The sequence below is a fragment of the Pempheris klunzingeri genome, chromosome 5, assembly GCF_042242105.1.
Source record: "Pempheris klunzingeri isolate RE-2024b chromosome 5, fPemKlu1.hap1, whole genome shotgun sequence".
Taxonomy (NCBI): Eukaryota; Metazoa; Chordata; class Actinopteri; order Acropomatiformes; family Pempheridae; genus Pempheris; species Pempheris klunzingeri.
This window is the reverse complement of record NC_092016.1, coordinates 26,235,781-26,261,537: the sequence shown is the minus strand read 5'-3', so window position 1 is coordinate 26,261,537 and position 25,757 is coordinate 26,235,781. Positions and strand designations below refer to the sequence as shown.

At 44.9% G+C, this 25,757-nt stretch overlaps 1 protein-coding gene across 1 annotated transcript in view; it reads left to right on the top strand.

Moving 5' to 3' along the window:
• LOC139201314 (A-kinase anchor protein 13-like) overlaps positions 1 to 25,360 on the top strand; it is a 68,036-nt gene extending 42,676 nt beyond the window's left edge. The window contains exons 16-47 of the mRNA XM_070830594.1: positions 1,495 to 1,554; positions 2,893 to 2,952; positions 3,102 to 3,282; positions 3,907 to 4,015; positions 5,021 to 5,063; positions 5,179 to 5,287; positions 7,675 to 7,831; positions 9,602 to 9,669; positions 10,118 to 10,175; positions 11,811 to 11,985; positions 14,513 to 14,619; positions 14,859 to 15,005; positions 15,099 to 15,208; positions 15,311 to 15,454; positions 15,766 to 15,891; positions 15,992 to 16,109; positions 17,643 to 17,763; positions 18,017 to 18,147; positions 18,271 to 18,347; positions 18,470 to 18,536; positions 18,713 to 18,827; positions 19,265 to 19,347; positions 19,441 to 19,632; positions 19,717 to 19,872; positions 20,053 to 20,123; positions 20,565 to 20,609; positions 21,564 to 21,611; positions 21,708 to 21,884; positions 21,987 to 22,268; positions 23,479 to 23,598; positions 23,689 to 23,914; positions 24,120 to 25,360. Of these exons, the coding sequence (XP_070686695.1) occupies positions 1,495 to 1,554; positions 2,893 to 2,952; positions 3,102 to 3,282; positions 3,907 to 4,015; positions 5,021 to 5,063; positions 5,179 to 5,287; positions 7,675 to 7,831; positions 9,602 to 9,669; positions 10,118 to 10,175; positions 11,811 to 11,985; positions 14,513 to 14,619; positions 14,859 to 15,005; positions 15,099 to 15,208; positions 15,311 to 15,454; positions 15,766 to 15,891; positions 15,992 to 16,109; positions 17,643 to 17,763; positions 18,017 to 18,147; positions 18,271 to 18,347; positions 18,470 to 18,536; positions 18,713 to 18,827; positions 19,265 to 19,347; positions 19,441 to 19,632; positions 19,717 to 19,872; positions 20,053 to 20,123; positions 20,565 to 20,609; positions 21,564 to 21,611; positions 21,708 to 21,884; positions 21,987 to 22,268; positions 23,479 to 23,598; positions 23,689 to 23,914; positions 24,120 to 24,172 (3,736 nt within the window). The 3' untranslated portion in view covers positions 24,173 to 25,360. The remainder of the gene's footprint in view (positions 1 to 1,494; positions 1,555 to 2,892; positions 2,953 to 3,101; positions 3,283 to 3,906; positions 4,016 to 5,020; positions 5,064 to 5,178; positions 5,288 to 7,674; positions 7,832 to 9,601; positions 9,670 to 10,117; positions 10,176 to 11,810; positions 11,986 to 14,512; positions 14,620 to 14,858; positions 15,006 to 15,098; positions 15,209 to 15,310; positions 15,455 to 15,765; positions 15,892 to 15,991; positions 16,110 to 17,642; positions 17,764 to 18,016; positions 18,148 to 18,270; positions 18,348 to 18,469; positions 18,537 to 18,712; positions 18,828 to 19,264; positions 19,348 to 19,440; positions 19,633 to 19,716; positions 19,873 to 20,052; positions 20,124 to 20,564; positions 20,610 to 21,563; positions 21,612 to 21,707; positions 21,885 to 21,986; positions 22,269 to 23,478; positions 23,599 to 23,688; positions 23,915 to 24,119) is intronic.
• Positions 25,361 to 25,757: the final 397 nt, after the last annotated feature.

The following is a 25,757-nucleotide window of genomic DNA, read 5'->3' as shown; positions in this document are numbered from 1 at the left end:
AATCATGACACCTTATGTGGTACGTGTATTTTGGTAGGGAGAGCCGTTCAGTGTGTGAAGTTGTTCCTGATATAGGCCAAAGAGCTGAAATGTATTTGGATATCTCCTTTCCACTCATTTCGACCACTCAAAGTGCTTTTCCATCACATCCTCATTCACCCATTCACACATCATTCATCCAGGAGGACTCTAAGTTGGAGGAGACTGTTCTTTCACACACTGAAGCTGCTTCAGGAGGAAGTTGGGGTTTAGTGTCTTGCCCAAGGACACTTGGACATGCTGACTCAGAGGAGCCGGGGATGACCCACTCTACCTCTGATTCACAGCTGCCCAGTCTGCTGGTTTTACTGATGTTCACACACTTTGCAAATGTATGTTACTTAGATGGTGATCTGGGGGTTCAGTGAGCATAAACGATGACACATCACATGCAGGCTTAAAGCACAACATTTCAGTTTCCAGCTGGAGAGCGGTGAGTTGGTTAGTTTGAAGTTAACTGCTTTCTGTAAACTGTTGGAGTTTCCATTTTCCAGACAGTGTGGCCAGCAGTGGTGGAGGAATCTAGTTTGGAACTAAAGTGCTGGAGAGACGGCATCAGCTGCTGACTGTAAACACTGCTGTGTTCTCCTGACAGACACATCCACACTGTATGTCACTCACAGCACAGGTGCTGCTGCTGCCTAGAGCATGTGTTATCACTGCTGTCCACTCACATAGACCACAGAAGACACTGTGTGCTCATCCCGCTAACTGGCTACCAGAAAGCTATAGTGCTCATATTGCTTGCCACAACAACTGATTATCTATCAGTTTTTAGAACTCTAGCAGTGGTAAAACACATCGTCCGTCACAGGGTTAGAGACATACCAGCCATCAACAGGAACACAATGCATAAATCATGAGGTGAATCCCAACGTCTAGACTGCACCAGTGTTCACCTGTAGAGCACATGGAGAGCAGCTCCATCGTGTTCTCTTGTCACAAGCAAGTTCCAAAAAAAGTCGTCACCAGAAAGGGTTCATCTGAGCTTTGTTTCTGCACCCTTTCACTCCCCCGCTTTCATCAGCACTTGTATAATCTCACCCAGCAATGTATAGGCGTATTGGGGCAGTGAAGGAGGTTTTTAATTTGCTTTAACCCGAGGACATCGTAAAACACTACTGTTGGCTGTGTTTCAGAGCAAGAGCAGGGTGGTGGCTCAATGTGAACCTCCTTCTGATTGAAAAGATCAATCAATCAATCAATCAATCATTATTAAAGAGCTTAAAGAGCTTTAATTAAGAGACCCAACGATTCAGGAATTCAACATTAAGGATTCAAGATTCCCCACATGAGGAAGCCACTGAACACGTACAGTGTTTTAGTAGTGTCACCTGTTTAGTTCAGTACTGAGAGCAGTTAGCTGATTGTGACATCGGCTTTAAAAGGCTAATTTCCCCTCACTTTCATTCTTTTGAACATCTGCAATAACAGTCCATCTGCCTCCTCTTTCAGCTCATTGAAAAGCCTATCAGGAGAGGCGAAGAGAGCCAAGCCCCCCCTCCACAGAAGAAGGTACGGCTTTCATCCATCACCTGCTTCGCTCATACGTCACTTTGTTTCTTTACATGGCCATACCTCTCTCTTCACTCTTCTTCTTTTTACTGCTAGAGGCAACAGGCTGGTCAGAGAAGACACTGATCTATCAGTGAGTCATGCTCAGGCCAGTGCTCCAGGGTTCACTTAGTTCTGTCATGCTCATAAGAGTGACTGATGAGAAACAGTGACAAAGTGAAGTTCTTAGATCTCTCACCAGCCACCTCATCGGGCATCGGGATGGACTTCAGTCATGTTTAAGAGACAAGAGGAGGTGGACTGAAGGAGGTGGGCAGAGGGTGCTGGACTACAGGGGCTTGACTGGAGGAGCTGGACTAGAGGGACTGAGTGTTAGTGTTTTTAACGCCACATTAAATGTTGTCATTAAATGCTTCATTAGTGTTTGAGTTTCTGTCTGTTAGTTTGTCAAACTATATTCGGTTTGGTTGTTTTTTAGTGTCCAGACTCTGTGTTGTACATTTGATCCTGTAGGACTCCTCGTTGTGAAAAGTTAGCGTGTTGGTGCAGTGGTTGCACTGCTGCCTCACAGCAAGAAGGTTCCAGGTTCAAATCTCCTGTTTGGCCTTTCTGTGTGGAGTTTACATGTTCTCCTCGTGCTCGCATGGGTTCTCTCCGGCTTCCTCCCACAGTCCAAGGACATGCAGGTTAGGTTAATTGGTGACTCTAAATTGTGAGCGTGAGTGGCGACCAGTCCAGGGTGGACCCCTGGATCATTCTAAAAGGGCAGCAGAGTTCTAGCAGCACTAGTTAGCAGACTAAAGAAAGCCTTTTGTACCTGAAACGGCTCACTCTCAAACATCTCAGCCAAGATCAGCTGACTGGCAATATGTTGTACTTTGTAGGTTTAAGCTTTAATATTTATTGCTACGAAAACTGTCAGATTCATTTTAAAGCAGCTGTGAATAACCAAAGGATGGAGACTGGTGTCAAAGCATCATCGCCGTCAGTTATCCATGCATGAAGGACTGGGCCCAGATGTGTGTGCTGAGAGCATCATCACCACAGTGTTGTCTTTTTTCTGTGTAGCTGATGATTCAGCTAACAGAGGTCCCGTAGAATTAAAACCAAGTCATTTACTGATGACTAAAGAAAATAAACGTAGGCAGTATACTACAGATCTCAGAGAAAAGGCCTCACCTGTCACCCGTCATCTCTGTCACCATGAACTCCTTGTCATCAGTCCATCTCCTCTGCCTCAGTGTACCATACCATCTAAACCATCTAATCATCTCCACTCTTTCTGCTCTGTGTTTTCTCATCATCCATCTTTTATTCCTTTATCTTACCATTTCCCAGTATGAGCTGGTGTCCATCCAACCTGCGTCATCCTGATCAACAGCAAATAGAAAGCAGAAGGTAACCAGTATAGATCCATCATCAAGTGCCTCCTGCACTCTGGAACTATAATGTAACACAGCCTCAGATGTGCTGCATAGCCAGCAGCATGTCCTTGGACATGGTAGAACACAGCCATTAATGTGTTGCTGCTGTCTCTGTGCATGCAGCTACAGCCTGGAGGGTCTGGAGATGGAGAGGGGAGCGGCCCAGCCTCAGCGCCCCGGCCTCAGTGAGCAGAGGGAGGGGCCCACAGGGAGGACTTTACATCTGGAGAGCCAGGAGAGGGGCTCACTGGTCTCCCTCACTGAGGAGGAGCAGGAGGGAGATGGGAGTAGCATCGATAGCCAGGTATGTGTGAGTGTGTGTGTGTGTGTGTAACAATGGCCCTCAAGAATAAAAGCTGAGTAAACAAAGGAATTTGCCAGATTAAGAGGAAATTCTGAATTAAATGATCCAGAAGTCACTGATATTTAGAAACGTCTGTAGAAGTGTATAGATACAGTTGCACCTGAAGTTATTCAACCCGCTTTGCAAATTAGGTGTTTTGGCAAATTTACAAACCTTCAGCTGTGTTCAATGAACAACTGACACAAGAACACTTGAAATAGCTCAACACAACTAATATTACAGGTGGTTTCTCCACATTTTACACAATATGCCACTTTTAATGACTACTGCAGTCTCAAACTTATTCAACCCCCTCTTGACGAGCATCTTTAGTACTTAGTAGAGCACCCTTTTCTGTTATGACCAAACGTGATGCACAACCAGACACCAGGTTCTGACAGCATTCCTGAGGAATCTGAGCCCATTCCTCATGGACAACAGCCTCCAGCTCTCTAGTGTTCTTGTGTTTGTGTGCTGCAACCGCCTTCTTCAAATCCCACCAGAGATATTCTGATTTTCTGTTGATCTTCCAATAACTGATATCTGTAGCCCCGCCGCTCATAATGGTATCATATTATTTCCCAGACATCACACCAGGTACTGTCAGTGACGAACAGCTGTCCTGCCATGTTCCATCCCCACCCCCTCACCAAATCCATCTCCATGGTTACCATCAGTCACCGCGATATGGATGGTGAGTCTCTGCTCCTCTGAACTCACTTCAGGTTTCATTACCTTCAGCTTTTGTTTCCACATCTTTATCCTCATCCTTTTCGGCGTGTTGATCTCCTGTAGTTTTTTTACTCTTGAACTGAATAATTTTTTTCACCTTCCTGTTCATCCTGCCACACCCCATCATTGCTCTTTAGTGAGTGGATTTCCTCGATCAAAGCGCCGAATCAGCTTCTCCCTCAGTATTTCTCCGCTCCTTCCCAAAAATAGACGCTTCTTTGCAATTGGCTCCTTCTCCAGCGAGGAGGAGGAGGAGGAGGAGGAGGGAGGGAGTAAGTATGGTGAATGTAGCTGTAGTCCTGTGTTCCCTCGTCAGCGTGGTGTCCTGTAACACTGCTCAACAAAACAACTAAACTGTGCTCACCTCCTCCCAGAGCTGCAGGCAGGTAGAAAAGACACTTTATGGTTCTTTTGTCCAGGAAACCGTCAAAATAAAAGCACCTGTTTGCTGTGTGCACTGTAAAGTGTCTCTTCTGTCTTGAATGCCTGGTAACTGCCTTTAAACCATTTTACAGATGACAGTATCCTTATGTCAAGTCTTGTACTAAAATGAAAGTCTACCTAAGAACCAACCCTGCCCCCCTGCACCCCCCAAAACCCACAAGCACTTAGCCCATGTGAAATTGGGCTAAGTGCTTACACTGGGGATGTGCGCCTACTCCTCCACTCTATGTGGTAAAAGAACACTTTCTGACTGGTTTGTGAAGTTTGACTTTGGATGCCCCGACAGCAGCCTGCTGACCCTGCTGCTGTCTGGCCAGAGACACTGAGGTAGCCACTGGTGTATCACCGGACTCCAGAGACTGTCACATTCCTTTACTCAGCAACCGCAACCTTATTTCTACACTTCGACTGCCATTTTCCTTGACCAGATTTCAATTTGTACCTGTGGCTTTAAACACACTTTTTACCTAGTACTGTAAAGCAGCTGTGTTCAGATGATGTCTGTCCTCTTGGCTTCTTGTAGGGTTCAGCTCATTCTCTGGGAACTCCGGCTCACTGGAATACAGGTAAGAAGGGAACCGATGATGCTCATATTTCTGATCTGAGATGATCCAGTGAGCAGACTGTGAGATGTATTAGAGCAGACCTGCCTCATGATGGCCAGCGCTTCGTGTTTGTCAGTATTTCAGAGGAGCCGGGCCCTCTGCGGAGCGACACTGAGGGAAAGGGAGGACCTAAAATCAGTCGGACCTTCAGCTACCTCCGGAGCAAGATGAGCAAGAAAGGCAAGGTGAGGACACCTGGAACCAGCTAGTGCAGTGTGCACATGCAATATAACAATGTGTGTAAAGTTGGCACGTGCATCTTTGAAACCAATAAAATGACTAAAGCAGCACAAAGATCTTTCAAAGGTCGTTATGTAGACACGTCAGCTGTGACTAATGTCTTCAGTGTCATAATGTGTGAGCTCGGCTGATAAACAAGCTGCTGTTTTAGTGGCAGTTGAAACTTTCTCTTTCTATGGTTTGCAAAGCAGAGGTGCATTTTACATTTTACTGCACTAATGCTCCAGTGTGCACAGTGAGACTGTATTGAATGTGTTGATGGTGCCATTGTGCTCAGGTATTTCTGTTTTTCTCACATCAGTGAATCTGCTGATCATCAATGTTACTGTGTTAACAAGGTTAATGTGACCGTGGTAACAAGGTCAGTGTCACCGTGGTAACTAGCTGCATGGATTGAAGTGAGCTGCTGCGTTACTTGTATGCACCCCAAATGGAAATGCTCCCACTGCTCTGTCATTATTGGCTTCAGAAGAGTCAGAACAGTAAACTGAAGCTACATAACAAGTGAAGTGAAACATCACACCATCACATTACACCAGGGGGGTCGAACTCAATCAAAGAAAGGGCCAAAATTTAAAACACGGTCTAAGTCGCAGGCCAAACGGGCTCAACATTTAGTGAAGACTCTAAAAGTGACTCTTTTATTATAGTATATAATAGTATATAATAATATATATTTTATCCAGAAATATGAATTTAAACAGACAAACTTCAACAACTTTTCCTCAATAAAATAAATAGTATTTAAGATTTATTTTTTTCTTTTTTGTACTATCCTGATGTTTTGTCTCATAGTGTCGTCTTATATTTATATTCTTTAATTATGGCCACATCAGCTCCACAAACAAGACACACAGGTTCACCTCCGACAGACAAACAGGTAAAACTCTGCCCCCCACCTGCTTTGAAAGTCTCTGTTTTCAAAGTCCACTTTATGTTTAGCCATTTATTTTGGGAGGGCTAGCTTAAGTGTTGCTCTAACAGCGCTGATGATGCATTGATCCGCTGATCGGTGTGTCATTATACCTGCGGGAGGAGGGACAGCTGCCGCACTAGTCAAGACCCGTGCAGCAGCTGTTCAGTGCATTGTGGGATTTGTAGTATTAGAGGTGGGAGTGCTGTTTACCGACGGGCCATTCTTAATAGTCACATGAAATTATCTCGCAGGCCATATATAATTGCGGGCCTTGAGTTTGACATGTATGCATTACACCATCACATCACACCATCACATTACATCATCACACCATCACATTACACCATCACATCACATCATCACACCATCACATCACATCATCACACCATCATATTACATCATCACACCATCATATTACATCATCACACCATCACATCACATCATCACACCATCATATTACATCATCACACCATCACATTACATGATCACACCATCACATTATCACATTACATCATCACACCATCACATTACGTCATCACACATCACACCATCACATTACATCATCACACCATCACATTACATCATCACACATCACATTACATCATCACACTATCACATCATCACATTACATCATCACACCATCACATTACATCATCACACCATCACATCATCACATTACATCATCACATCATCACATTACATCATCACACCATCACATCATCACATTACGTCATCACACATCACATCATCACACTATCACATCATCACATTACATCATCACACCATCACATTACATCATCACACCATCACATTATCACATTACATCATCACACCATCACATCATCACATTACGTCATCACATCATCACACTATCACATCATCACATTACATCATCACACCATCACATTACATCATCACACTGTCACATTATCACATTACATCATCACACCATCACATCATCACATTACGTCATCACATCATCACACTATCACATCATCACATTACATCATCACACCATCACATTACATCATCACACTGTCACATTATCACATTACATCATCACACTATCACATCATCACATCACCACATCACATTATCACACCATCACATCATCACATTACATCATCACATCACATCACATCATCACATTACATGATCACACCATCACATTACATGATCACACCATCACATTACATGATCACACCATCATATCATCACATTACGTCATCACACATCACATCATCACACTATCACATCATCACATTACATCATTACATCATCACACCATCACATCACACAGTCAGACCTGTGGGCAGGGTTCATTGCATTAAAATGATAAAAAGCTCCTTGCAATTAAGGGACTACAACAGATATTCACTCTGTTGATTATCCGTGTCTCTCTTTTATTGACTTTAGGAGAAGGAGAGGAGAGGAGAGAAGGAACGAGAGAGTAAAGAGAGAGAAAAGAAGAGTGCCAACGGTCATCTATTCGTCCCAATCAGTCCATCTCCTTCCATGGCCTGTCAGCACTGCGCCAAACTTCTGCACAATAAGGACATGCTCCTCTGCAACAGTAAGACTCCTGCCCACACACCTCTGTTTCTCTTCTCCCTCCTTCTGCCTTGTTTTCTTCCCCTTTCTCCCCTGCTCTATTTTCTCCTCTCCAGTCTCATCTTAACTTACTATTATTATCCTATTCTCTGTCCCTCACATCTGTCCATCCTCACGTTCTGTGTAAAGTAAGTATGTTTACTTAGTGCTGTGCTTTTCACAGAACAAAGTCACAAAATGCGTCACAGGAATAAAGACTAGTTTTAAACGATACAAATAATAAAACCATAACTAAAGTCATAAAAAGTAGTAAACAGAAACAACAATCAGCCATAAGAAAGAAGAGATGTACAACACACCAATCATAAACTCATAAACACCACCCAGCAGGAGGTGAGACACCGGCCAGTTTGAATAAATGTGTCTTCAGCTGCCTTTTAACGAACGTCCAGAGGAAGGATGTTCCACTGTGTCAGAGCCACCTCTTCAAACGCACCTTTCATTTTTAGTTGAGTGTGATCAGAGGATCTCAGGGACCTACTGGTGATGTCTGGATGAAGCAGCTCAGAGATGTACACCGGTGCCTGACCATGCAGGGCTCTATATGTAAAAACAAGACCCTTAAAATGAATCCTGAAGTTGATGGGACGCCAGTTTAAGGAGGATAGGATTGGTGTGATGTGAGTTGATCTGTTGGACCTGGTTAGCAGCCTTGCAGCTGCGTTCTGGAGCGCAGTCTAGAGATGACTTGCTTAGGCAGGTGGAAAGGGAGCTGCAATAGTCCAACCGGGATGATATAAAATCGTGAATAATCATCTGAAGCTCAGCTTGTGAGCCGGTGGGCCTAAGTTTAGCAGTGTTTCTTAAATGAAAGAAACATGTACTGGTCAGTGATCTGATGTGTTGATGCATGGTTTGATCAGTTACAACACGAAGATTTCTAAGATGCAGCTGAACAGCTGAGGAGAGGGGGCCAATGTCTACCAACATGTCAGCGCTCCTCAGCTGATGTTACCAAAGACACTCAGAGGATCATCAGTGTAGGACTCTGGGAACAGGAGGGACAAGTCCTCTTCTTCTTCTCCTTCCTCTTCTTATAATTAAGATTCTCACCATATTATCCATCACATTGGGCAGTCTGGAGCAGTTCACTGCTAGCAGTCGTAACCTTTCCCTGTTTCATTATGCTGGACCTTTCTAGCAGTCTAGCAGAGAATATGTGGTTTAATTCAAAGCGTCCAATAGATCTTATCAAATATTGAATAGTGCGTTTGTCAGGAAGGAATTTGTGAACTTGCTAACATCCTGACTCTTTTGAACACGCTGTGGATGAGAAGGGTCAAACTAATAGGAAGTTGTAGGTTTGAGAGGCAGAAACACATGCAGTGAGTGTCTGTGTGGAGCAAGGCAGCCCCACAAGGCAAGGCAATTCAAAGTGCTCTACTGGGACATAAAACACAATCAAAACATACAGCACGGAAACATTAAATTGCATGTAAAAGATAACAAACAACAACAAAATAAATAGTTAAAGCTTAAGAGAAGATGCATTAAAAGACAATAAAAGCATGTGTATAAACAGTTACAAAGTAAAAGTTCTGTAGCTCTGTTATTGTCAGCTCACTCACTCACTTCTTCTCTAGTGTTCTAACATGAAGGGCTGAAAACCACCAGTCTGTGGTGTGTGTGTGTGTTTTCTGATGTATTACCTGAGAACAGTTCAACACCGTTTACTTGTGAGATGAACACATGAAGATGTTTGTTGGTAATGAGCACCATGTGTTGCTTGCAGACTGTGGAGTCCATGTCCATAAGTGCTGCAGAGACAGTCTGTCTGTCTGTGGAAAGAGCAAAACAAAGGTAGGTGTCACACACTCCACACACTCATTATTTCATTATCCTTTTACTTCGACAGGAAAATAAATAGATACAAAAGTTACAGTAGCACACCAAACGCTCCAGCTGAAGCTGGAGGCTTTATTTCTAGCCTGAATATTTTCTGACTTTATTTATGACTCAATAAATCAGCTAATAATCCGTGTCTTCTTAAAACAGGAGTCACAAGTTTTGGATAGAAAGATAAAAATCAGTTTGTTCAGATCTTATTCTTGGGTGAAAATCAGAAAAAGTTACCATTGTGCACAACATGGCACTTTTTATGTAGAGGAGCACACTACTTTCACATGTGTACAATACGTCTGTACAGATGTACGGTACATGTGTGTACATGTGTGTACTGTAAAACGTCCTGCACCTAAGAGCAGCATGGCCCGTTCTCCACATGATGGTGTCCTGTGTTTGTTTCCAGCAGCAGGCGCTGGTGCCAGAGGCTGTTCCTGGATCAGCTGCTAGCGTGAGGAGTAAATGTAAGAACTAGCTTGTTGCTCTGGTGATGCAGCCGAATAGATCAAACACTGCCGTGAATGGGACAGGTCCCACTGTTGGACTGAAGCTCCACTCAGACGAAGAACGCATGAGTGAATGAAAGAATGAATGAATGAATGAAACAAGAAGTTATAATGATGCTCAGTAAAGGGATAGCTGTCTGTCATCTAAGCAGGGAGTGTTAGACTACACCAGCAGAACATAATAACCCAAAACAGAATGAACCAGAAACATGAAACACAAAATACTGAATTGAAGGCAAATTCAACCAAACCACTCCCAGTTGTTGTCAGTGAAGGAGCGCGTCGTTCACTAAAGCGCAGGAAGTGAGCAGGCAGAATTAAGTGTGGTGTGAGGATCACACTTGACAGTGATCAGTCTGTCCATGGCTTCATTCATTTTCACCACAACAGCAACACCTGGACACACTGACCCTCAAAGGTTGTGGACATTTCCTCCACAGTCTGTGTAAGGGTGCATTAACACATAACCTCTCACACACATACTAGCACTGCATATGATCACACAGTACTTAAACCAACAGTGTCATGTCGCACTATTTTCTTTTTAAACTTTTTATTTATTTATTTTTTTGTAATAAACAGCAGCAAAAGCAACAACAAAAAAAACACAAACAGGTAAGGCCCAGAAAAAATGAATTACAGTAAGCCAGGGCAAGAGGGTACAGGTACAAAGTTTCACATAGAGAACCAAAGATATGATTGCTAAGAGTCTATATGGTTACAGTAGTCCCATTTTTCCCAGTATTTATCCCCCTTCTCCTTCTGGAGTCGAAGTGAGAATGTCATCTTTTCCATTGAGCGGATGGAGTTGGTTATATTAATAAGAAGGGCAGTGGTGGGGGGTAACCTCTGAAGCCAGCACTTTGTTATCGCTTTCTTGCTTGCAGCCATAAAGATCTTCAGGAGGTATTTGTCACTCTTACAGAGGTCACTGGGGATTTTGCCCAGGTATGTCGAACTGTTTTCATTGAGCCCACTAAGTCTATTGACCCACTGAAGCTTCTTATAGCAGACTGTGTTTCACATTGTATGTGGACCAACAAGAAAAGGGCATGTTGCTACCAGGTCACTACCTTAGTAAGAGGAAGTCCATGACCCCATATCTCTATGAAGTGGTCTGTACAACATTGTTACTGATCAGAGTGGTGGTCATAACAAAACATACGTCCTGAGGTGAACTTCCCTGGAACCTTCCCTTGCTTTCGAGAAACCCTTCAGAAAGACCAACATAAGGGTTAGGAGTAAAATGCCGCCATCACATTTGTGGAGAAAAACAGCACATGTGAGTTGTTCACATCATCAGTAGTTGACAGTGACATAGAAACACAATGTTAGTAAGACTGAAAAGAGCCTTAATATGCTTGATATATGAACTCTTATATACACAGCCTTCATCATGACAAATACTGACAATATTGCTTCAACCAAGTGCGCTGACACAAAAGGGAAGGGTGAGAGTGCATTTGAATTGGTACATCGATGAAGCTGTATTCAGATGGGAGGGGGGCAGAGTGAAGACAGGGGCCTTGGGCCATCTCAGTCTCAGACATCTCCATGGAAGTCCTAAATGTGCATTTTGATGTTTATATCTAGCTTCATCGTCAGTATCATCTGTATCATCCACATCTTCATCATCGTCACGGGAACGCTGGTCCACAGTAACCACACCTGATGACCAGCCTCCTGTGGTGTTTCCACGGAGATCCCCCAGCATCTTCAACCCACAAAGCAACCTGGCCAAGAGCATCTCCACCAGCAACATAGCAGGGTGAGAAACCTCTCTGTCTCGGTTGACTTTAATTGCTCTTCATGTAAATGCATCAGGCCAATATTTCCTGAGATCTGCTCATGTTGTCCACTCCTTCTGCTACTTTAAACATTCATTTAAAGCTTAACTGTTTTGTTCACAGCTAGGAACAGCACAGTTCACCGCTTTCTGGTTTTTATGCATCATGCAACTTGCTTGGAGACACATAGAAACACCATCCATGATCTGGAGTGGTGGAGGTGGGTGTCCTCCTGATGAATGGAGCCCCAGTATTCAGTCTATTTTAGCTCTGCTGTTGGTCTCCTGCATCTCTGCTGTTAACAGCAGGGCAAACAGCAGCACACAGCTGCCACAGACAAGACTACAGTGGATGTTCTTTTCTTTTTCCTATATTCTTTTTATTGAGTTTTATGGTATGTGCAAACAAGAAGGAAAGAACAAAAACAACAATCCCACCCACTACAAAACTAACTTCATGCACTGTAATACAATATACAGAATTTTACAGAAATAAATGCAACCACATATACTTATCAGACAGATTAAAAAAAAAACAAAAAAAAACATTGCGTCCTTCTGTGAGATACTGAATTATTATGCTATGGAGCTACAGTCAGAGTTTTTTGTAGAAAAGTATGCAGAGGTGTCCAGAGTCTCCAAAATGTTTCTGATTTATGATTCAGATCGTGGGTCAGTTTTTCCAAAGGAAGAAGGGCCGATATCTGAGACATCCACATATTGACCGTAGGGACCTGGGGGGCCGACCATCGCAGTAATATGCATTTCTTAGCAAGGAATAACAGGATTGTCAATAGAGACCTTGTATCTGTGTCAAAAAGATTACCAGGTGCACGGTTTAACAAATAGAGAGAGGATGACATTGTAAAACGTTTACCAGTCGACTACAGTGAAGGGGGGGGCTGGCACCAATCCCTCCCCTGGTATTATTATTATTATTATTGTTATTGTTATTGTTATTATTCAGAGAACTAAGGAGTCATGTTATGACAGACAGACAGACAGACAGACAGACAGACAGACAGACAATCCCTGCTGACAGTGGGTGAGAGGCGGGGTCACCCTGGACTGATCACCAGCCAATCACAGGACCGACACACAGAGACGTTCACACTCACAGCCACATGTGCATGTCTGTGGGGGTGTGGGAGGAAGCCAGACAGAACCCACATAAACATTTCCACAGTAACTGGTGTGTTTTGAATCCATGTGTTGCATCTGCGTTGATCACAACCACTTTTTCGTTCTTCCTGTTATTTTCTTTTCTTTCTTTTTGGATGTAATTCAGTTTGATTTATTTGACATATCAAAACAAACATAGAATGTCATACACTGTGACAAACACACAATCACTTAAATCATGTCAGGGATAACACAGTTATTTATTTCCATTGTCATCCTCTTTCAACGTAGATAAAGATAGCAAGTCACAGATGATTAAGCTACTGTGTACCCTCACCTCCTTACTGCACATACTGTGCAGCTGTGGCTCAGCGGTCGTCCATCAATCAGCGGTTTGGTCCCTGGCTCCTCCAAGTCCGCATGTCAAAGTGTCCTGAACACCAACTTGCTCCTGCAGCAGCTTCAGTGTGTGAATGTGTGCGAAAGAATAGTCTCCTCCAACTTAGATTCCTCCTGAGTGAATGAGGATGTGATGTAAAAGAGCTTTGAGTTGTTGAAATGACTAGAAAAGTGCTGTACAAATACAGACCGTTTACATTCACACTAGTTTACATACCTACACACAGTCCACATAATATAATATATATATAATAATAATCCAAATATACATAGATATACACATACACCCGGCGGCCACCTCACCCCCATAGACCAGACAGAGCGACCACTGCCATCTTTGCGTGTGGCCCCTTCATTGGGGGCACCTGACACAGTGACCTCTGATCGCTCAAACCAACGTCCATCCCATACATACTGTACACTACATAGACCCATACACTATTGGGGTCTCTGCCAGACTTAATGGAGAAGTTCATCAACATCAGTTGCATTAGAACATTTAAGATCTTTAAATAACTTAAACATGTCCTGTGCAATTACAGAGAGGCTGAAAGAGTCTGCTACAGCTTCCAGTTGTGAATATTTAGACATTGATTTTCCATCACACATCCCGAGGTTGCCTAGCAGCTCGTCTTCTAGTTGTTTAGCAACAGATATAAAAAGATGTATGAAACTTTTCTGCTACCATTAATCTCTCAGAGGAAAGTTGACCATTGATACTGAGACCGATATTATCTCCCTTAGTCTTTATCCTTTTACGATACCCAATGCCCCCTTACGCTCTGTGATCATCTTTTGCACCATATTTTGCACTTTCTTGTAATAATCCAAGTCACCTTGCTTTGTTTCTCTTGTTAATAGCTTTTGGAATATCTCTCTGTTAGTGTGAAGCAGCTTGTCTGCGTGCTTTCACTCTAAAATCTGCGATTGTTCTTTGTAGAGAGTGGACAGTTTGCCAGCATCATCTTCATGCTTATGTTCCCTGTAGGTTAGATGATGTTCCACTGAAAGGCCTCAAGTTTCTCTCCCAGTCCACTGACTCTCTCCACCAGGGGACCAAAGTCAATGCCTCGACCGAGTCCCTCACCGATGAAGGTAGCATCAACACACACACACACACACACACACACAAGCATGCATTGTGAAAACATGTAGAAAACCTGGAGAGACTATTTGATTGTGTGTCTGACAAACCTGATCAACAGAAAGTTGTCCCCAATGTTGAAGTGTATGCCCTGTGTGTGTGTGTGTGTGTGTGTGTGTGTGTGTGTGTGTGTGTGTGTGTGTGTGTGTGTGTGTGTGTGTGTGTGTGTGTGTGTGTGTGTGTGTTGAAGGTACTGAAATGATGGACAGTCAGCTGATGGGAGAGTTTGAATGTGACATTAAAGATCATGAAGCTGATTCCTGGAGCAGCACGGTGGATAAGAAGTTCTTGAAAGCGCTGAAAAAAGATGAAATCAAGAGACAGGATGTCATCTATGGTAAAATCTGTTGGGACTCACTTTGGAGGGAAGATGAGCTTTAGGTGTGAACCTGTCTATGCATGAGGAGATAAGAGTCCTTTCTCTCCGCAGAGTTGTACCAGACAGAGTTCCACCATGTGAGGACACTGAAGATCATGTCTGAAGTGTACTTAAAAGGCCTCCAGAAGGAGCTGCAGCTGGACAATCACACTCTGGACAAGGTGATGAACGTGCTGAGGGGCACCTTCACCCGTGGCTGCACATACATGCCATGTTACTGTTAAGAAAAATATACACATTGAAGGCTAGTCTGTTCTCTGTAGGTTTTCCCTGTGTTGGACAGCCTGTTGGACATGCACACACATTTCCTCACCCTGCTCCTGGACAGAAAGAGAGCTTCATCATCTCGGGGACTAAACAACAGCAGCCCCATCATCTGCAGCATTGGGGACGTCCTGGTCAACCAGGTGAGCAAGAGGAAGGAGAAGGAAAGTGGCTCACCTCCTCCTCTGGGGGCACTGTTTGAGATGTAGATGCCTCTGATGAATTTAGACATCAAGCTTTTAAGGATTTAGGAAATTGGACTGGCTTTCCTATCAGAAGGTGGGTAGACAGTTAACTTGTGCAACTGCAGCCTGCGGCGCGCGCCGTTGCTATTCTGACAGCCTTAGCAGTTAAAGCCGCTAAGGTTTCTCCTGACACCTTAGCTTTTCAGAGACTCCAATATTTCGTCACCAACTTTAATGTCATTTTGCTTCGGCCCTGTTTTTAAATTCAGTTTTCAGGCTGCAGTGCTGATCGTATGAAGAAAGTTTATGGGAAGTTCTGCAGTCGGCAAAGTGAAGCTGTCAATCTCTACAAGGACCTGCATGCCAAAGACAAACGCTTCCAGGCTTACATCAAGGTCAGCACTCCTCTCACACAGCTCCCCACTGCATAATTCACATGTGACGGCTGTCTGCTGGCTTCTGACACGAGCTCTGCGTATCTTTGTGTCTTTGTAGAGAATCATGAGCAGCAGCATTGTACGCAGGCTCAGTATCCCAGAGTGCATTTTGTTGGTCACTCAGAGGATCACCAAATATCCTGTTCTGATCCAGAGGATACTCCAGCACACTAAAGGTAAGAGACTGGAACAGAGGCTCAAAAGGCTCAGAGTGCATACAAGTAAAGGTGGGATAGTGCATATGACACATCATCATTGGGGCTGTAGAAACAGATTGAATGAGACCATAGTTATTGTTGCACACTTTGATTATGAAAGGGGAACAGTCAAACTTTAATGTAAGCATGGTGAACTCTGTGATTACCCACCAGAGAGGAAGCATGTACCTGCCCACTCAGTAATTCACGCAGTCACATTGCTCTGACACACCTCGAGGAACCCAACAGCTATGTGAGGTTGCTATTCTTGGACTTCAGCTCTGTTTTAAATACAGTGATCCCACATCTGCTGGTCGGCCAGCTGAACATTCTGGGCCTTGGTCCCTCTCTGGGCACATGGATCTTAGACTTCCTCACAGAACGCCCACAGCAGGTGAGAGTTGGTGAACCAACCTCATCCACCATCGTCCTCAACACAGGCGCCCCACAGGGATGTGTTCTGAGTCCAATGCTGTTCACCCCCCTTATGCATGACTCCACCCCCACCCCCACCCATCCCACCAACGCAATAATAAAATTTGCAGATGACACAACGGTTGTTGGACTTATCACTAATAACGACGAGGCGGCCTACACTGGTGAACGGGCAGCAACCTGGTCGTCAACACCTCAAAGACCAAGGAGCTGATAATTGACTTCAGGAGAACCACAAGAACTGCCCACCTCCCTCTCCACGTACATGGAGAAGCAGTGGAGAATGTGGAAAGAATAAAGTTCCTGGGAGTCACCCTATCAAACAACCTCTCATGGACCTTCAACACCTCAGGCCTGATCAAACGAGCCCAACAGAGACAAGCTAAGACAGGCCCATCTACCAGGGAGACTGCTGCTGAACTTCTCCAGGAACACCACTGAAAGCATCCTGACAAGCTGCATAACTGTATGGTATGCCAGCCGTACAGCTGTGGAGCACAAAGATCTGCTCCGGGTGGTGAAGACTGCCCAGCACGCTGTGGGGGTGGAGCTCCCACACCTGGACGACGACTACACCCAGCGTCTGATGAAGAAGGCCAGCAGCATCTCCAAGGACATCACTCACCCAGGTCACAGTTTGTTTGACCCACTGCCATTCGGGAAACGTCACAAGACAATAAAATCCCTCGAGCGGTGGCTTCCATCACCCCCCCAAAGTTCAAACCACTCAAAATAACATCCATAACAGCTGCCTGGTAATAAACTACACTTGAATTACTGCAGCACCTTCCTCAGAGACCTTTATTTATATGTATGCACACTTTGCACAATGCTGCTATGCCGCTGCTCTGTTTGTCCTGTATGTCTGTTTTGTTGCCTGTTGGTTTTTTTATTGCTACAGAGATGCCATTCAAAGTTTCATTGTACCATGTATAATGACCAATAAGGGCTATTCTATTCTATTCAGTGTATAATAGACAGACTGTGTATCTACAGTAGACGGGATGACGGAAGCCCGTGGGCCCCAAGGGCCTGAGGCAGCAGTGTGTCTTATGTGGTTCCTCTGTGCTCTGACAGACTCAGACGAGGACCACAGCTGTGTTTGTGAGGCGCTGCGCTGTGTGAAGGAGCTGATCGCGGCTGTGGACAGTAAGGTCAACGAGCAGGAGAAGAAACAGAGACTGAAGGAAGTCTACAGGTACCCCGGCCGGACCACAATCTGCATACTGGATGTTGTGTTGGCTGAACTCAGTCACAGTGTGAATGTACAGTGTCCTCCAAACGTTTGGGAACAGCAGGGTCAAGGTTTACACACAGAGGACATTTTGATTTGAGATCAAAAGATGACACAAGAGATCCGAACGTCAGCTCTCTTTGACGGGTCTATAGGTAAACATCAATCCATAAGTGTTATAGTTTCAAACGTGGAGTATGTGTTCTGTGATCTCCAGCCGCACTGACAGTAAGTCCATCATGAGGATGAAGAGTGGTCAGATGTTTGCTAAAGAGGACCTGATCAGAGGGAGGAAGCTGCTGCATGATGGAGCGCTGCAGCTGAAGAACTCAGCTGGACGACTCAAAGGTTCCACATGTCTCCAGTCTTCATGCATTCACTGTTTTGTGGTGCAGACAGAAAAATGCTGCAGTTGTGTAAATGATGTATTATACAGGATGTTACTCTCATCTTTGCCTCTTGGTGTTGCAGATGTCCACGCCATCCTCCTGTCTGACGTGTTGGTTTTTCTTCAGGAAAAAGACCAGAAATACGTCTTTGCCTCACTGGTAAGTAGCACATTGCAAAGCAAGATTCCTGAACTATGTAATTGAAGTATAGTGTGTGTGCTTGCTCCATCCATGTATGTTTTCTTAAAAAGTGATTGTGATTTGGACCTGTTTGTGCTCAGGACCAGCGCTCTACAGTCATCTCTTTACAGAATCTGATTGTCAGAGAAGTGGCCAATGAGGAGCGAGGTCAGTCTCCTCCTTTTCTCTCCTTTGTTGCAATTGTTTCTTAAACTTGAAACAACTCAGCTGATCCTGTTTGATTCAGAGAGTATGATATAAGCAGGCATGTCTGTGATATGAGCCGGTGAAGTGGGTCCATGAGGGACGATGTGGAGCACTGAGTCCGCCTATGTCTCCCCCAGGTCTCTTCCTCATCACAGCTGGGATAGAGAAACCAGAGATGGTGGAGGTGTTGGCCAGCAGCAAGGACGAACGCAACACATGGAGGGCCATTGTACAGGACGCCATGCACTGCATGTGAGGACACACAGTCACACACACACACTCACACACAATACAGTATGTTCTCTTTGTTACTGTGACTAACTATGTCTGATTGGTGATTGGTGGGATTGCCTGGGAGCTCCGATAAGGAGAGGAACTCTCAGCTTGTTGGGTTGTGTAGCTTGATGTCACACGTTTCCAACTGTGTGCTGTCTCACACTAAGTTGTGGAGATCCTAAGGAGCAGAAGGGGTTTGCTGAAGCACATGTGCTCACTTATTAGTTCGATATATCACTGTCGTATGTTAACATGATTTCCAACATGGAGTGATAGAATGTGAGAAGTGGACAGAAAGTGTCCTGTGAACTCCTCCATTGTGTCATTTTGAGGCTTCAGATATTCAGTTCTCCTTCAAGAGTTCTTACATTCGTCTGGATGGAGAATAAAACTTGGGGGGTGAATGTTGACAGGGAGAAAGATGAGGATGAGGGCGTTCCCAGTGAGACAGAAGAGGACAGGAGGCAGCAGGAGAGCAGAGCAAAGGAGATCCGAGGTGAGCCCCCACATTGTGTATAGGATTGGATTTTGGTCCATTTGGTGTCTGGTTCCTCTTAATGTCAGTCAATCATTCTGTTTTTTATTCCAGAGCTCCTTCGAAGGAAAGACGAGCAGATCATCTCTTTATTGGAGGAGAAGGTCCACATCTTCAGAGACCTGGGTGAATGTAATCCCACCCCCGATGATACAAACCCTCCATTCAGGGAGCGAATGTTATTCAGGGCCACATCTGATGATGTCACAAAAGGCGAGCCAGTCATAAAGGATGCCCTGAGGGAAGGTGAGCAGGGCTCTGAGGTCATGTCATATTGTGTGTGTGCTTGTGTATGGTACTATCGTGTGTAACGTTTCCATGTGTCTCCAGTGGAGACCCTGCATGCTCTGCTCAGTAGTGGTGTTGGTGGAGCAGGCTGCAGTGTTCCAGGTGGCCTGACGGGGGGCAGTGTGGGCCCGGTGTGTCTGCCCAGGAGAGCTGAGACGTTCGGGGGCTTCGACAGTCATCAGATGAACAGCAGCAAGAGTAAGACACGTCTGTATATGGAGGTTAAGAACCACACGGTTAGAGGACAAGAATGTCAAGAACTGTCAGCTGAGCCGTGGCTGGTGTCGCTGCTTTCAGCTTCATGTGAGGAAACATATTGACTGACGGCCCCCTGCTGCGACCTGCCGCTAACCCACTCCTCCTGTCCTCTGTCCTCAGATGGAGAGAAGGAAGAAGGAGATGAAACGCCGGACCTCCGCAGGACTGAGTCAGACAGTGTCTTAAAGAAGGTGTGTGTGTGTGTCTGTGTGTGTCTGTGTGTGTGTGTCTGTGTGTGTCTGTGTCTGTCTGTCTGTGTGTGTGTGTGTCTGTGTGTGATCTCTTTTTGAAAAAAGTGTAAGTGAAGAACCAGTGGTTAGTCTGGTTATCTGTCCCCTTCACATCATGTTATTCAGTCTGTTGTTATTGTCATCTCATGACGATGGGGGGGGGGCCCTGCCAGTGACACAGCATACACTTTGGTTAGCAATAGCGTAATGCTAGCATGACCTAGAATACAGTGCTGAAGGGGTGATGGTGTCCCAGCCACACAGAGAGTCACAGCAGTGTTGTATCACTTCCCACTCTGCTCTTATAGAACAGTGTTTGGATGTTAGTTAATGAGCTGTACATGTTAATGTGTGTGTGTGTGTGTGTGTGTGTGTGTGTGTGTGTCTGTCTGTCTGTCTCAGGGAGTCACTGCCAGCCTACAGATGTTGCTGAAGAGAAACAATGAAGTAAGTATGTGGGCTTTTTGTGTCTTGTCTCTTCACCACGAGGAGGATGCTAACCCTCAGTCTTTTTCATTGTGCTAACGTGTCCTCTTGCTCCCCTCACTCGTGTCCTGACCCTGCCAGTGAGGATGTGAGAGAGAGATGTGGGGAGGGACAGATTAACAACTTTTCGTATAACAACTTTGGATCATAGTCCAAACATGACCCTGAGTCAGTGTTTGGACAAGTGACCCAGCAGTTTCTGACAAGATGTTGAAAGTAGGGTTTTAAGAAAAAGTCTCAAAACTTGACAGTCATAGAGCAGAAGAGCACTGGAGCAAAGACACACGTGACTTGAGAGAGTAAAATCAGGAAAAACACGTTGTCTCTTGGCCAAGCCGTTTTCAAGAGATCTGTGAAAAGGTAAACAGCACCACCCTGTGGTCAATGAGGGTCTTTTTATGTGCCTGAGTAGTGGGTGCAACCCATCTGCCATCGTTTTTTGCTGAATGAACGGTTTTAATTGAGAAGAAGAAGGAGGAGGAGAAGAATCCATCGTTGCCTGTTTTATTGTCGGTCTCGGTGTGTAGCGGAGAGCCGAACGTGAAGGCTGTGCATGGACATCACTGGCCTCTGGTTGGCCATGGTTCTTATGGTTTTTGTAGGGGCCTCATTCTCAGTGCATGTCTTGATAAAGCAGGTGACTGCAGCCACTGATATTTCCTGCGGTCCTTAACATCTTCCTGGCCCTGAAGACTGGGGCTTCCCGTCACATCCTCTGCTTGAAGGAAGGCCGGAGGACTGTGTTCAGCTTCCTGACTTTATCCTACTGTGTCCCATCTTTCTTGTTGTTGTGAGATCTGTGACATAATATCCTGGTGTGAAGATCCATTCATCCAGGTTGACAAACTTGTCCATGTTAAAAAAGTTTTTATTTCTAAAAGCTCAATGTGATTAATTGCAGTGTTTCTCCAGCAGGTCCAGCACAGCGTGACTCATCTTCACGAGCTGTTGATGTCACTGCAGGTATAGAAACACGTTGCACGGTTCCCCTACGGTCAGTCAATCACAGATAACGGTGCTTCCAGTTCACTGTCATTTGGAATCTCCTCCTGCCTCCAGGCTGTGGTGGTCCAGCAAGACTCGTTCATCGAGGACCAGCGGATCACCGGCAACTCCTCCAGACACTCATCCTCTTCCTCACTCTCGTCCTCTTCCTCCTCCCGCCCCTCCTCCCTCATCGAGCAGGAGAAACACAGGAGTCTGGAGAGACAGCGGCAGGAGGCGGCCAGCCTGCAGGTTTCCCTTCTACTGCTCCTTCCTCTTCAGTCTGGCTTCCTAACCCTCGCTCCCTGTTTTACAGACAGCACGGCATCTTGACATCTTTGTGGTTTGTTTCAGAAACAGCAGGCTGCACACCAGGAAGAAAAGAGGAGGAGAGAGAAAGTATGGGAGGTGAAGGAGAAAGGTCTGGCAGAGCGGGAGGAGATGCTGAGGGTGGAGGAGGAGGAGACCAGGAGGAGGCGTCAGGAGCTGATGGAGGAGAGAGAGTCACTGCTGAAGAAGAAAGAGGAATACCAGAGAGAGCTGGAGAGGCTCAGAGAGGCACAGAGGCGGCTGGAGAGAGACCAGGAGGCTCTAAGGAGAGATGCCGAGAGGCTGGAGGCCATGAAGAGAGACGAGGTCAGAGGCCATTTATGATGCAGCAGGCTAACGAAGCTCTAATATATTAGCCCTCGTCAGAGTAGATCAGAGGTACGACCTCAGATCCCTCCGGTGTGGTTAGAGCAGCTCTCTGGTTCACACTATGTGGGACAACATGCACACATAAGAGTTAAAGCTGTGACCCAACCACAATAACCAGTAACGGCTGAGGGGGTGCACACTGGACTCTGTGTGTACAGTATAGACAGTTAACTGCTGCTAATTACACAGCCTGCTACTTCATGTGAGACGTTACCAGGGAGATATTACACATCCCTCCCTGCCACCCCTCATTAGGCATGAGTCAGAATATGACTGGATTACTGAGAACAGTCTGTTCTTCATGTGGGACAGAAATAAGAACGTGAAGGTAATCCTGTCACTGGTGGCTCATTCTCTCCCTGTCAACCTGTTTGTAATGATGGACACACACACACACACACACACACACACACTGATGGACACACACACTGATGTACAGACACACACTTATGTACACACACACTGATGTACACACACACACTTATGTACACACACACTGATGGACACACACACACACTGATGTACACACACACTGATGTACACACACACACTTATGTACACACACACTGATGGACACACACACTTATGTACACACACACTGATGGACACACACACACACACTGATGTACACACACACACACTGATGTACACACACACACACACACAATGATGGACACACACACACACACACACACACACACACTGATGTACAGACATGGGCACCGAGTCAGAGTTAAAAGTGGGGGTTCATGATTAGTGGGGAGGTACAGCAGGAGAATTTTCTTTAAATGAAAGTCCCATTTCCTACAAAACTTCATTAGTGACCAACAAAGCTGTTCTTTCGTTTCATTTCGTTCCATGAAGTAATCGTTTTTCATCGGGTTCTGTTCTGTTTCAGCAGTGAGCGACCGATTAAATGTCGTCTCAGAATGGACATAATGCAGATGTTTCATAGTTTGTGAGGACAAATTGCAAAGCTACTTAAATCATCTGGACATATTTTGATTCAAAACATCCAAAGTTTTTGCTGGGGGGGGGGTTGTGTCTCTGTGATTCAGTGTTCTGGCTGTGTTTCATAGTACTTTCCTGCAGTGTTAAAGCACCATATGCTTTGGCTTCTATCTCTTTTCACTTGCTTTATTTCCAGTCGGAGCAGGTCCAGAGATACCAGCGGACACCTTCCACCACCTCTGAAGACTCCGTTAGGTTCCACAGCTCTGGATCTCTGGATCTGGATTCAAAAGAAGCAGCAGAACAGCCAAAAGAGGTAAAAAATAGAAGTTGTTGCAGTTCAGAAGGCTGCAGTGTGAGTCCTGCAGCAACTACAAGAACTCTCCTTTATGTGGATGTTCTGTAGGGGGAGCTCTCATCCTCTGCCCCCACCAAAGAACCTTTCCTCCGCATTGGATCCAAGAGGATGGGCAAAAACTTCAACCCTTTCTCCTCGTCCTCCTCCTCTAAGCCTCAGGGAGCAGAGAAGGAGTCCCAGCTCCCCACCAGACTGCTCCAGCTGGCCAAACCAAAAGAGAAGACAGACAAGAAGAAGAAGAAGAAGGCGAAAGGAGGGGAGCAGACACAGTCAGGTGAGATGAACAAAAGTCTGCCCTTTCTTAGTCTCTTCAAGTCAGTACAAGTCTACTTGGCAAAATGGAAAATGAAAATAAATCAACAGTGCGATGCCAGATATTCTGAGGTGATGAAAAAAACCACCATTCACTGTTAAACAGAGGGTTATGTGCTGAATTATTTCTTTTCCGGATTGTCACTTGTGTCTTAATGTCTCTTTAGAGAGCAAAGTCACATCGGATCCTCAGAACGATGGAGACATATTCTTCTGCTGAAGCCCTGGACGATGCACATGTGAACTTTTAATCATCCAGACCATCGGTCAGCGCAGCGAAAAGGACCCAGATTGGTTCTAAACTCTCTGTAAGGATAGAAAACGGGACTTTGCTGACAACGTCCCTGGCTTCCTGTCACACAGAAAATAGACTATCATGGATGAGAAGTCAGCCGGGTCCGTGAGTTTGCGGTGTGATGGAAAGCCAAGTGCAGTTTGAGGAAACCAGATGAAAACAGACTCTTGGTTTCCTCATGTGCTGGACGATGTCAGATATCCTCTCTAGGACTTTAAACCGAAGCAAACCTTAGCTTTAACGGCAAACAATAAGTGCCGTTTCTTTGAAGTACTGCTAACTTTTTGAATACTTGTGCTGGAGTTCCACAGTCTGGGTCTCAGCCTCAACCACTTTTAACCCGCTGTGTGGTTTGCTTTAACTCCAGCGTTATCAGTCACTCTCACAGACGAGACATGAGAGGGGGAAACACGGTTACCCCTAAACTAGTCCACCGCTTCTCACAGTCCACACAGTGTGCTGGGGTCAGGCCACGGTCCTCTGACGTGAGCAATGAGATGAGAGAAATGGATGAATCCATAGACAGGCTCGTCTCATGGTCCGCTGAGTGGTCGGGACGAGAGTGGGAACCATCTAAGTGCCTTAGTGTCTGATGTCATCTCTATCTGTTGGCTGTAACGTGTGCACACTGAAAGCAGGTGTTTTTAATCCTGCTTTTCACACAAAACCACCCCCAGTTTCTAGAAATGCACAGTGTTTTATAGATGATCATCTCCTTCGGTCATGAAACGTACCAATCAGTATGGACAGCAGAGTCATTCTGAGCTCAGTGTGACAATCATGGCAGTGCAGCCGTCACTGTCAGCTGATCACGGCGGGATCAGGAAGGCCACGATTTCAACATGCACTTTATATACATGACAGAGTGGTGCTTTATTTGAAGGGTCTGTTATTTCCTAACGATATAATCCCTTGCTCCTTTTCAGACATTTGGCACTTCGGGTACTTACTTTGATCAGTTTGAGTCCAAGGGAACCCATTGTTCATATATGTTGATATAAGGAAAAACTCTGCTTTTAGCCATACAAGAGGGGGCTCCACACATATGCTTGCTTTTGGATACATGTTTTCACATTTATACGCATCAATTTTAATTAAAGTTATTCATTAGAAGTGTGAAATTGATCATGTTTCCTTATAGTTAGAATCAAAGGACACCATTCTTTGTAGGAGATGAACTGGCAGAACTGTAAAATAGAGGAATTCTCATGAGAGCAGCAGTTTAGTTTAGTTCAATATAAACTATTACTGGATTTATATTGAGATTATATGATCCCATCATGAGACTGTTTTCCACACTGAAGTGGTCGAAATGAATCTGAATGAAAAAGAGACAACATGAGTTAGTGGCTGTTAACGCTAGAGCTGTCAACCACAGTGGAAGTCCTCAATCAATCAATCAATCAATCAATCAATCAATCAACCAATCAATCAATCAACCAATCGTTATTTATACAGCACCAATTCAAGTTCTTTAATTAGAGAGAGAGCCACCGATTCAGGAATTCAA